This window comes from Vanacampus margaritifer, chromosome 1 (genome assembly GCF_051991255.1).
Source record: "Vanacampus margaritifer isolate UIUO_Vmar chromosome 1, RoL_Vmar_1.0, whole genome shotgun sequence".
NCBI lineage: Eukaryota > Metazoa > Chordata > Actinopteri > Syngnathiformes > Syngnathidae > Vanacampus > Vanacampus margaritifer.
Window position 1 is genome coordinate 30,034,124 of NC_135432.1, and position 13,418 is coordinate 30,047,541.

Here is a 13,418-nt window from a genome sequence, read left to right on the forward strand (position 1 = left end):
TTTCCCAGCTGGCTTTCGTGGGGACAACCTGGACTGGTCGCCGCCAGTCAATCACACTGTACGGCTAGACAAACAACCAGTTTCACTATCGAAACTTTTTTGTGTTGTTTTTAAATGTGCGAGGAATTCTGATTGATTGATTGTTTAATTAATTAAACATATTGTGGGTTTGGCAAATGTGATGCTACATTTACACATTAAAGTCACTATTTTTAGTGGTCACAAAGAGTGCCACATTTGCAAACAAAAATAACAATACAAAGTACAAATAAAGAATATAGTGAAAGAATTATCACTCATTTGTACATATTGCTACGAAAGCTGAATGGCAAAAATAAAAAAAGTTAGGCCCATTAGAATGTTGTTTTCCACTGCTTTTATTTCTGCAGATATTCCAGGCTCTGTTAACATATATTTCAACCTGCTGATAACAGATATTGAGTGAAGACTTACATTAGTAAAGTAGTGTTGAATTGTTAGGTGTTGGTGTCGCGGTGTTTGCCTACGTTTTTGTACAAAATTATCGTTTTTCCAACTCCAGTGCAAACCACATTTATAATACAGTATACCGTTAGGTTAAGCACCACATACGTGTGGTGTTGATAAAAACGTACACCCATAACGATTGCGCAGTTTAAAGTTAAAACAGTTGCGAATACAAAACGAGACGTTTGTTCGTGGAGTCAAACAACAGCAAAAAAACTACAAACGTCACTAAACGCAGCACACAGCGCCATCTTGAAAATTGAGCTAGGAGGCGTTCCAGATCCAGACAGCAGACACGCGCCTCCCAAACACGCCGCTTTTGGATGTGCATTGCGCAGCGGAGGAAATAATGCGAAACTGAATTTTTTTTTAAAATCCAAGATCACATATTTACATCATCGCGACACCGCCTACGTTGGAAAAGAACGGTAAATTGGCAGTGAAGATTTCGCTGTTCAACTGTTATGTCATCCTTGCATGTGGCGTTTCATGTTGTTAAGCTAACTTTAGCAAGCGCTAACAAAAACGTCGTAGTTGGACTAGGTAGGTAACCGCTTCGAAGGCCCCGTGATAACGAGTTACATGCCTCCTGTACCTGTAATTTACCTACAATGCAATCATATCCCATTAATCTTGATTCCCCCCCGCGGGCTTTTCACTTCTTTGATCAGGGCCGTGCTAACATGCTAAGGGCGCCAAAATTACATCGTACGACAAGCTGGTTATTTAAACTGCATTAGTTCTATTACGACGAATAGCGTTTGTAAAATTTAATAACTTATGGTTGTTAATAGGAATAGACGTGTGCTATAGAGGTTTATAGGACTTTTGTGTAGTTTAGACTATTTCCGGTTAGGGTTTAGAAGTAACGAAGGTCAGACGTTAAGCATCCGGTTGTAGACCTAACTATTCAGAACTCCACGTAAAATGGTGGCGCCCTTAAACTAATCACTTACTGCGTTAATGCTTTTATGACTGGACAGTTCTCAACCACTGCGCGCAGGCGTGTTACTTTGGTGCTAAATGCTTCGCCAGCACGCCATTTTAAGTTTAGGTAGGCCGCGACATAACGTTGACGGTTTGATAATTCGATTTTGGTGGGCAGGGAAAGTTTTTTTTATATATATTGAAATCATGATTAATAACCACCAGGGCTCCAGACTAACAGTATTTTTATTTTTTATTTTTTACTAAGAGCACAGTGGCCCCTAACTGGAAATGTTGGAGCAAAAGTATAAAATTTAGGGGCACACGCTGTAAATGACATGCCATAAATATTTACATTTCTACTATATTACGGATAAAGTGATTGATTTGATTTGCCAGCAACTAAAACTAATCAATAATAAAGTACCAGTAAACGAATATATTGGTCACATGGGCAAGTAGATTAAATAAAGAATAAATACTTTAACTCTATCAAATTATAGAGCCAAAATGCCATCATTTAGGGTCAGTCTAGAGCACTGAACATGATTCTTAATTAATTTCAGAACTTTGCATTTATTCAGCTACCAAAACTCAACATTAAGTATTAGTGATGCACCGAATATTCGGCCACCGGAAAATTTCGGCCGAAAATGGCTATTTTGGCCGAAATAAAATTAAAGCCGAAAGAATATGGCTGAAAAGGGATGTTGCTTGGTGTACAACATTTAAGCGGGTCGAAAAAAGACCCCCTTTCTCTAGCAGCGCCTTCCCTTAAAATAAATAAATAAAAAGAGCCCCTCGAACGCTTCCACTTTTTCACCGGCACCCCGGTGGCCGTGCTAAATACTTTAGCTAATGGTAACACTATTGCTATCAACAGTTTTAAACACAGAAACACTTAACGCTATCTCCGGGTGGCAACAGACAGTGTACAGGACGCTGTGTGTGACTTTGCAGTCCGTTCCCGAAGCTGATTAGCTGGTGCGAACAAATGTGTTTAATTTATTTGTAAACGTTGGTGAATATGTGGGGCGGCATGGTGGTTGACTGGTTAGGCCGTCCGCCTCCCAGTGCAGAGAACGTGAGATCGAGTCCGGGCTTCGGCCTTCCTGGGTGGAGTTTGCATGTTCTCCCCGTGCTTGCGTGTGTTTTCTCTGGGTACTCCGGTTTCCTCCCACATTCCAAAGACATGCATGTCAGGTTAATTGAACTCTCCAAGTTGTCCATAGGTGTGATTAAGAGTGTGGGTGGTTGTTCGCCTCTATGTGCCCTGCGATTGGCTGGCAACCAGTTCAGGGTGTACCCCGCTTACTGCCCGAAGCCAGCTGGGATTGGCTCCAGCGCCCCCCCATGACCCTTGTGAGGAAAATCGGTTAAGAAAATGGATGGATGGATGAATATGTGATTTTAAGTGCGCCACACCTTGTCCAGCCGCACGCATCCGTGCCTGCCTGTGCGAACTACATTGACTATAAAGTACAATCGCACCGCAGGAAATGCTCAACCGTCATTTGGTGTTTAATGTACCATTATTCAACATGTCTGCGCTGTAGGCACATTTCAATTTATATTGTGTTTTGTTAAAATGCCAGTGCTAAATAAATATTTTATGTCCAGAGGAGAGATAGTGAGTATATTGGCAGAATGATGCTGAGTTTCCAAATGCCAGGCAGGAGGTCTAGAGGAAGACCAAAGAGGAGGTTTATGGATGTAGTTAAAGAAGATATGAAGGTAGTTGGTGTGAACGCAGAGGATGCAGAGGACAGGGTTAGATGGAGGCAACTGATTGGCTGTGGCAATCCCTAAAGGGAAAAGCCAAAAGGAAAAGAAGAAATGCAATGATAGTAAAAAATTGGCATAATTTTTTCCGGCGTTTAGTTTTTTTTGTTTGTTTGTTTTTTCATTTTCGGTTTCGGCCAAACATTTTCATTTCGGTGAATTCTTATTAAATGTAACTTGATTTGAAAGAACAACCAGAACATGAATTAGTAATGAAGGAAAAATAATATTATATTGAAATAATTGCAATAAACAAAATAAATACTGTCTGTTCCAGCTGTGGGCGCTTTGGCCCTTTTTGGGGCAGTGTGGTGCAGTGTATGCATGATGTACACACTTAAATAAGATAAAATAGAAGAAGAAAGTTAAGATTGAGCTTCATTAATGTAACCTGGGCTGTGTCCGAATGTCCACCCTTAACTCCTAACCCTTCATTTACTATATAGTAGGGATGTAACGAATATGATGCATCGAAGTAAAGTGCTTAAAATATGCATCGATGTTAAAAGTAAAAGCATCGATTTACAACGCCATGTTAACTGTTATGCCTTGCACAGTTTTTCGTTTCATCTGAGTAGTGCCTTATATAGGGAGTAGTGCGCACATTCGGACACAGCCCCGTTTATTACAGGTTAGGAAGAATACATGCATTTGAGTATTGCAGTGTTTCCCACAGATTTGAAATCTACTTGGGTGGGTGGACTCCGGCGGTGGGGATAGGAGGCGGGTTGGACGGGAGGTGGGTATCAGTCCTGTTACTACATCTCCTCTAGCCTCACGATCCACAAGTGAGTGACGACGAACTAATGTTGCACGCGGTATATCCTGTCGCGACAATTTTTTTTCTTTTTAAATATATTTTTAATATATATTTTTGAAAACTTCTTGGGTGGGTGGTGGCCAATTTACTTGGGTGGCTTACCCAAGTATTAACATGGTGTGGGAAACACTCTATTGCTTATGTTACCTGTCTTTGCTACTACATCATTTGTTTTTGAAGGAATATCACTCATATAACTCAATGTAAATGCTTGATTAGTCTATCAATGGTAATTTACATATTTCTAAAACAAAGTTCAGCTTTTATTGCAATATACAATGTGTGTCGTACATTTTGTTTTATATTTCACAGTAAACTCCGAGTGTCATTAACAGCTTAAAGCACGCTGGAAATCACCATTTAAATTTCCACTGCCCTGCCCTAGTAGCCTACAGTATGCACTTTAGATTAGGGTAAAATAAAGAAATATGAAATAATTAAAAACAGTAAGTATCTCAGTACCTGAGTGTGCCTTCTTGTACCGAATATCAACGTGTTAGTACGCCGCTGTGCACATTTTAGTACATAACCACGAAAGTGATCGTAACATGCTGGTGAACCAAGCAATATTTGTCCAATAATGTTTGTGTATCATTTTTTGTTGTTGTCTTGAACAGAGATGTTCATGAACCTGCCTTTGCAACAGCCATGCATCATAATTTGCACAGAAATAAATAGTTAGGGTTGTGTGCAGTAGTGGTGTACAAATAAATGTATCTAATGTTATAATTAGAATGGCAGAATATTTGATAAATCTCTTGTATCGAATGTAGTTCAATTCAAAAAGAGTACAAGTGAATTAAGCACATAAGCAGTAAACTGAAATTGGATATTCGGATTACAAGTTGAAAATCCACCCTAAGGCTTTTTACTACTAAGTTGAATAGTTACTTTACAACGAAATATGAACATCTACTTTGTTTATCTTTCTAGGGATATATACTGCAGCTGCTGGACATCATCAACTGTCCACTTTCCAACACAATGATAACCAGGAGAAGAGGAAACTGCAACAGTGCGCTGAAGTCCCTTGAGATTGAAGTGAGCAGTGCTGTGAAAACTATAGAAGATCTCCCAAGTCTACCTGAGGAGTTCCAAGCTGATGATGACTTCGACAATACAGGAATGGAGTTGGATGACCTTTTGGGAATCGAAGACCTAGAATGGACTGGAGATTGGAGAGACCTTTACAGCGAAAGGAATGAAGATTCTGGAGCAGAAGTCGCAACCGTCTCCTCTCCAGAGAGTGTGTCATCCACCCTGAAGATCAGGAATAAGCAACGGCAAGCAAGCCAAGTAATCAACAAAAATGCCATCGCTGCTAGGTTGAATCGTCTCAAAAAGAAAGAGTATGTCAACAGCCTTGAAAAGAAAGTGGGCATCGTGTCCACGGAAAATAACGCACTCAAAACCGAAAACTCTCAGTTGACCAAACGAGTGGAGGAATTGGAAGATGAGACCAGGTACCTGCGAGCAGTGCTGGCCAATGAGAGCATGTTGGCTCAGCTGTTGTCACGGCTGAGCGGTGTGAATGGCATGAAATTATCCTCCTCGCTTTTCCAGGGCGCCGACTCAAACGAACACGACTACGCACTGCCACGGAAACGTGTGAAAGTGGAGGAGAAAGAGACATCTGGTGGCGTGTGCCTCCACGTGGACAAGAACCATGTCTCAGTGGAGTTCTGCACTAAGTGTGCAGCGAGTGCAAGCACATCACTTAAAATGTAGGGTCAAGTACTTAACCTCTGATTTCACATATTGAGACATGGCTCAATGTTCTGACCGTCTTGATGGCGGGTGAAGACTGTTAATGATTTATACATAGGACCCGCTGATAGTGCATGTGTTTGACATGTTGGCTTGGATTGCTCGTTACCGCTAAACCTTGTTGACAGTTTCTTCTAGGTAATGGTTGCTCTACCATGAGGGATGAATGGCTCTCTGAACACCTTAACCTGCTTGACTCCATGGTAAGGATCAGAGCGGAGGGAGTTTTTCAGTTATGTTTCAGACATTTTGGTCATAGCTAATTTCTAAAAGCTGTGTAAGTCAAGCAATCTTCAATACAATAGAACAAAAAATGTACAAATGATGGTGAAGGTCCACAAAGAGCCATTTGCTTTCAAATTCCACAAACATTGGAGAGTTTTTCAAATTGAGTATTTTTCCAAAAGAACTCTTTGTGAACCAGCACCATGATACAAAAGAATCCTTTAATTTAGAGCCACCTGTTTTTCTTTATTGCTGAAGTGGATTCTGCTGGTGGAGGTTGAAGAGACTGGACAAGCTGCTGCCAACGTGGCCTGGTGTATTTTTTTAAAACAAAATTTAAGGTGGTATCGGTATCAATGGTATATGTCATTTTATTTGCCTATTTGCCAGAGCTGTTCTAGTCAAGAGTTTAAGTTGTTTTTAGGAGCTCAGTTCAACGGCACTATCACCTTTGTGAGTTTCATTGTTGTGATAATTTAAATATTTCATCCAAAATCACCCGCTTTAGGTGATTACATTTCCGTCAGTTAATAACATGTAAATGTGTACATACTTTGAAAATGTGCCCTTTGAGGTAACTGACCTAAGTTGAACAAATAAATCATATTTTAACTACGTTTCAGTTGCAAATATTTACATTGTTTTTGTCTGTATTGTTGATATTAATGCATCTCTCTTTTTCTTTCTAAACAGCAAGCTCTCTCCCGATAACTTTTCCTCAACATTTGGGTCAAGGCTGGTAAAGGTTGCAAGTATAAGGCATGCACTGAAAAAGGTCCATATCGATAATCAGCACGGCGTATTTTCGTATTTGCGTTGCCCGTGTAGTGTCATTAGTGACTAGATCCTGTTTTAAGGCGATTAAGTCTGGATTTGTATAGACCTTTTGCACGTGACGTCACAGCCTTCATGGGAATGCCCCCTCCGGCACGCTGGATGGCAAAATAACCACTCTGCATCTATTGAAACTGTTGAAACTCATAAAGCATACAGTCCTGTTAATGAATTATCTTCCAAAATGGTCATCTTGCTGTGCGGTAGCTTGTACTAATAGAAAAGGGGTATAAACCAATCTTGACTTTTTATCACATACCTGCTGATGAAGATAGAAGACAGATGCATAGCAGCAACTGAAATGAAAGGACTGGTAGCCTTCAAAGTATTCACGGATTTGCAGCCATCATTTTTAGAGGGTTAGTAGATAACTCCTAGTATATTTTACTAGCAAACATAGGTCAAGATTATAACGAGGTGTCAAATTACAGTGCGTTTCAAATCGCATTAACGAGCCAAATAATTAGCACCCACGCCAACTGGACATGCACAGACTTCGCTATTAGTTCCATATGAGTTCAATATAGGACGGACTGTAAGAAAAAAAAGGGACAGTCTAAAATGCTTAATGTTAAAAAAAAATAGCTTAACATGGCTTAATCTTAGAAAACTAAGAGCAATCACCACCAACATTCGCCAATCAAAATGTATGCGATTGTTCATAGTTTTATAACATTAAGACGTTTAAAAAAACAAAAAACATTAAGCACTTTAAACAGTCCCTTGTTTTTGGTAACATTAAGCCACATTAAGCTTGTCCTCAAGTTGCATGATAAACAAGCTTTACCTTTAGGTATCTTGTCCCCCTGGTGTGAGCGGATCCCGTCCAGGAGACCCAGCCAGCGACAAAAACAAAAAATAAACGGTATGTGTCCAGGCTTTTTAAATCTTTTAATCAGCTCCAGTGTAAGTGTTCACAGTCTGCAATTTTATTAAATTAAATCCGTGAACACAGCAGGCATGATAAGGGTCTGTGCAGGATATAGAACAAGCTTCCCTGCAATAGAAGGTATAAGGGTCTGTTTCCAAACTAGCAATTTCCCAACTTCTGTAAATATTGCGCTTCATGAGCCCCGACTAAATATGCCGCTTCTACCGACAGAAACTTAAGTAGAACTAGCAGATGTCATGGTTAGATGGCCAATAATAAATAAAAGTCGCTAAGTTGCACCGTATTCAGTCCACTTCAACATTCATTCACCTCCGCCGTCCACACTGGTGAAGTCACGTGACGAAGGTGCAAAAGGTCTACACAAAGTAAACACAATTGTTGGTAACCCTCTGTTCTTGAAAGAAAAACCTACATTGGACACCAAAACCACTTGAAACTAATGTTAATTTGATCACATTCCTTTGCTCCGACTAAAATCAAGCCTAGCATTTTTCTCCATTTCAATGTAGCTTCCATATGTGTCTATATATCACATCATCTTCCTTCCAGGCCAAGAATAGCATGGTCAGTAGTGCTTTACTTTTTTTTTGGGGGGGGGGGGGGGTCGCAGTTATTGGTTATGAATGGGGGTTTTAGTTTTAGTCATGTGAAAAATGTCGACGAAAATATTTGTAATTTGTTTCGTTAACGAAATTAACACTACATGAAACTTATAAAGTAATATTAAAGCTTTTTCTACATCATGCATGCTCCCATCAATGCCCAGATGAGTATGAAGAGCCCTGACTGTTTTTCTCTGACTGTACCTATCAGCTTTAGTAGTGTGCGCGGACCCTGCACACTCCACAGTTTCTTTGGGGAGGGGCGGCGTTTTTCTTACCTCATTTGAAGTCATGTCTTCATTTGTCAATTGTGGCTGTCGCTTTAAGATCGTGCACGTACTCATGCACACCATGAACGAGCCTGACACACGAGGCTGCAGTTGTTCTTTGGGCCAGAGGTGGCAGTTGGGAGTATAAAAGTGACAAACTGCACAAAGATCCTTTAAACCAGGGGTGGACACACTCGGTCTTCGAGGGCCGGAGTCCTGCAGTTTTTGGATGTTTCCCTTCTCCAACACAGCTGATATATGATCAGCTCATCAGCAAGCTCTGCATAAGTGTGGTAATGATCCTGTTGATTGGAATCAGCTGCGTTGCAGCAGGGAAACCTCCAAAACCTGCATGACGCCGGCCCTTGATAACCGAGTTTGCCCACCACTGCTTTAAACAATCAAAATCAGCCATAGTTAATGGAACAGGCCTAGACAAAAATGATGGTATACTGCTATAAAAGCTACATAAAGTTTTGACCAGAGGGTCATGTTCAACTCAGGTGTGCCTGTGTCCTTTATTTGGCGTCATAGATTTATTCAAACTCATAATCATTGAGTCTGCCTACTTGACACGGTGACCACACTAAACATGGACGACAGAAAGCAAATGATTGTCTTAGGAGATTCGAATGACAATTATAGTCAAGCATGTTAAAGGCTATACGGCCATCTCCAAGCAGCTTGATGTCCCTGTGTCAACAGTGGCACATATGCAAAAATTTATGATCGCCGGGACTGTAGCCAACCTCCCTTAGATGTGGTCGCAAGAGGAAATGGATGCTTTCAATGGTACCCAAAGAGCCCAGAACAACTACCAAAGAAATCAAAGGTAAACTCCAAGGTCAGTGTCAGTTTGCACCATTCGTTGTCATGGAAGATGACCAAGAAGGACATCACTGTTGAAAGCAAATCATAAAAAGCAAGCCTGGAATTTGTGAAAATGCATATTGACAAGCCACAAATCTTTTGTGAGAATGTTCTTTGGACAGATGAGAGAAAACGAGCGTTTTAGTAAGTCACATGAACTCAAATGTTCATAGACTCAAAAATGAAGCATACCAAGAAAACATGGAAGAGGCTCGGTTATGTTCTGGGGCTGCATTGCTAGATCTGGCTAGTTTCTTGAATCTGCAAGGTACAGTGAAATCTCAAGACTATCGAGGCATTCTGGAGAGAAATGTACTGCCTAGCGTCAAAGCAGGTAATGGGTCTTAGGATCTGTGGAAGGAACTGAAACACCTGTAGAAGTCTCATTACTGACAGTCGAGAAATCTTTGGATTGCAGTGATTGATCAAAGGGTTGTTCAACAAAATAAGTTATGAGTACCATCATTTTTGTCCAGACCTATATCATTAGATCATTTGTTGTTTTTAAATAATTCTGTTGAATGACAATTCAGAAGAAGTGGCAGATTTTGATTGTTTAATGATAAATTTGAATTGATTGTTCCTTGTTTGTTTATTTTTTTACATTAACACGGGTTACCAACAATTTTGTCATGAATCATTTAGTTGAGAAAATGCTGTTTCATGTGTGCAGTGGAGATGACTATAAATGCAAAAAAAAAAAAAAAAATGAGACTCAGATCTATAGCAGATGACTGAAAACTGTCATCTGCTATAGATCTGAGTCTCATTTTTTTTCCAAAAACTGTTAAGCCTAAAGCCCATCTAAAGAAATTACATTTGAAGTGTATGCCTTATCAAGCAATACCTGCATGTTACTTGTTCTTGGTGACAAATATGAGCATGTCAATATAAAAGCAGTCATGTGACAGTCCATTAATCAGGTTTGAGCACTACAAGAATGCAGCAGGTAAGTTCACCTGCTTTCAACCAAAATGGAAGAAGTCGGAGGAAGAAAAGTGAGGGGGAGTCCGTGAAGGACGAGCAGGAGGTAGAGATCGTGGAATTTTGACTTGAAATGGAACATCATCAAAGAAGAGGACCACATTTGGCAAATGAAATTCGTGTAACAACTGTTGATAATGGCTGTGTCCGAATGTTCACCCTACTCCCTATATAGTGCCCTACTGAGGGGCCACGCCATTTTGTAGTGGCGTCCGAATGTCCAGGGAGCGAAAATGATACAAAATTACCCACAATGCACTCTGAAAAGTAGTGGCCATCGATGTTCACTCAACCGGATTGATATAGACAACAATGCATTGCGAAATTAAACAAAGCGATGCATTAATATATTAATATATATGGTACTATGGAAATAATGCGTTTTAGTTGAAAATATTTAAGAAAAGGGAACTAAAGTACAGTTTTAAAACATTTTCCTTTCACAATAAATAGTCAGACATTTATGCACCGATGCGTCGTAACAGTTACGGTGGTCACATGACCTGCAACCCAGGTGTTTCAAATCATCAGCTCATAATTACGTTCTGCAGGAACCTCTCAGCTGTGTTTGAGGAGGGAGACATCAAAAACACGCAGGACTAGGCTCTCTAGGACCGAACTTGCTTACCCCTGTACTAGTGGCTTCCAGTATAGCAAAACTGGCGGTTAATTTACATGGAAACTGTCCAATTTCTATGACAGATTCGACAATGTGGGAACGCCAGTTCTAAGAAAACATTCCAATCCCACTTCCTGCTGACAGCGGGATAGGAAGATGACACGTGATCGTTACGGCGATCCTTCTAATAATTCCGCAGGTTGACTAATACTAAGAGTGTTGTCTCTTCCATCCATACACATAAGAACAATATCAGATATTAGAAGGACAAGTGATCTTAGTAATTATAACAAAATGAATCAAATTACACTCGTTTGTTTTTATACTTTTTTCCCATTTGTCTTATTACTAGATTATGCAAAATCTCAAAATTAGAAAACTCATGAAACCCCAGTTAAGGGCCTTTGATGTTGATTAGTTGTCATCGTAAAATGCAGAAAATGCTTGTTTTAAACCTCACAGTACTTAAAACTGGCTGTTCACACTCAATGCCAAGACTGCTTGATCAAATAAGATAATTAAGTAATAAGTATATTAAAATAAGCACAATGATATTTCATTTTAAGTAAAAAATAACTTGTCAAATCAAAATAAACTTTAAGAAATTATATCTTACTTAAGATTTTAGTTTTTGCAGTATATTAAATACAATACATTATGAGCATAATCTTTTTCTCAATTAAAACCCTGATGTATTGACCCAATTGAGAAAGGAGAGACACCTATACTTATTAATTGTGGGACATGTTCTTTCTGATTTTGGGAAATACTAATATGTTTAATATGTCTGTTTGTTATAATATTTTGGACTATTAGAAATGTATGAATTTAAAGCGTTGTGACCGGATGTATCAAATATGACACAAATTAAAAGTTGTATGTGGAAGTTGATTTTCAAAAAAAATTTTTGTTTGTTTGTTCAAAAGGACCAATAAATACTAAAGAATCTGAATTTTCTCTCCTATAACTAGGCAGCATGATGGAACATTGGTTTTGCTTCACAGCTCTAAAAGGTCAGATTTGAAATCCTAGCTCAAACCTTCCTCTGTGGCGTTTGCATCTGCTTATGTTAATAATAATAATAATAATATGTTTGATGCGTGTTAGGTTCATTGATGACTACAGTCATGAATCTAAGTGTGAATAGTTGTTTGTTACTGTGAGTGCTATGATTGACGAGCAACCAGACCGCGGTGGATCCAGCTTCTTCTTGACCAAAGTCAGGTGGGATGAGCTCCAGCTCACCCAGTGACCCGAATAATAATAATAATAAGCATGCACTATAGAAAATGGATAGATATGTGTGTTTCTAATGGTGTATATGCCACGGAGGCGGCGGGACTTCCGACTTCCTGGTTTTCACACATCAGCTTTTGCTTTCGTTTCCTGTTTGCGACGTGTGGGCCGCGTCCCAGTTCTTGCGCTTGCGCCTTTGTGCCCCTCGGCGCGTTCCCGTCGACGGGTGCAAGTGTGTAGTGTGTCTGTCTCAGTTGTCGGAAGTCGGAAGTCCGTGGCATCTACCCCATTAAGGTTCTGGTGATTAAAATGGGCTATCTGAAATGCAATGATTACATCCATCTGAACATTTTCTTCGCTGTTATCAACATGCAGATAAAATACCCACATTTTTGTGGCAAAAACATGAAATAAATACATGCATTTTATAAAAGGTAAAAAAAAAAAATAGAAAATTCTTCAATGGCTTGATGTCAAGCTAATAGGGCCATTACTGAAGAAGAAAAAGGCAGCAATTCTCACAAACAAACAGCAGCTCAAAAGTGTTGTAGTGAGTACTAGCAACTCCAAATGAGGAAATCCAGAAATTCTCTTTACATTGCACACCAATAACCTCCATTGTAGAATATATGCAGTGGGTATGGAAAGTATTCAGACCCCTTGAATTTTTTCACTCTTTGTTTCATTGCAGCCATTTGCTAAAATATATATTTTTTATTTGCCATTAATGTATATCAAAAAGTTTATTTTATTTGCCATTAATGTATATATAATATATATATATATATATATATATACAGTATGTTCCATCAGGTGGGATGGTGAAAATTGATGGGCAGCCATTTTAAGGGGCCACCCCTTTGTCATTTTAGCTGTGTGCCGAAGGTCAATGTTGGAAGGTAAACCTTCAGCCCAGTCTGTGGGTCCCGAGCATGCACCCTGGAAGAGGTTTTCTTCCAGGATCTCTCTGTATTTGGCTGCATTCGTCCTGTCCCTGCAGCTGAAAAACAAACCTCATAGCATGATGCTGCCACCACCAGGTTTCACTGCGGGGATTGCATTGGCCTGATTTTCTCCATGCATGTCGCTTAGAATTAGAACTAAA

General features: G+C 39.6%; 1 protein-coding gene across 2 annotated transcripts; it reads left to right on the top strand.

The window, feature by feature from the left end:
- Window positions 1–743: 743 nt before the first annotated feature.
- crebzf (CREB/ATF bZIP transcription factor) lies at window positions 744–6,624 on the top strand. Of its 2 annotated transcripts, XR_013288599.1 has the most exons (4): window positions 744–914; window positions 4,949–5,739; window positions 5,911–5,985; window positions 6,266–6,624. XR_013288599.1 is itself a non-coding variant. In XM_077546588.1 (3 exons), exons 2-3 carry the CDS (start codon window positions 5,000–5,002, stop codon window positions 5,918–5,920), a joined length of 750 nt encoding a protein of 249 aa, XP_077402714.1. In that variant the 5' UTR covers window positions 744–914; window positions 4,949–4,999; the 3' UTR covers window positions 5,921–6,624. The 2 variants fall into 2 exon arrangements, 1 of the variants encoding a protein (XP_077402714.1); XM_077546588.1 differs by having other exon boundaries at window positions 5,911–6,624.
- Window positions 6,625–13,418: the final 6,794 nt, after the last annotated feature.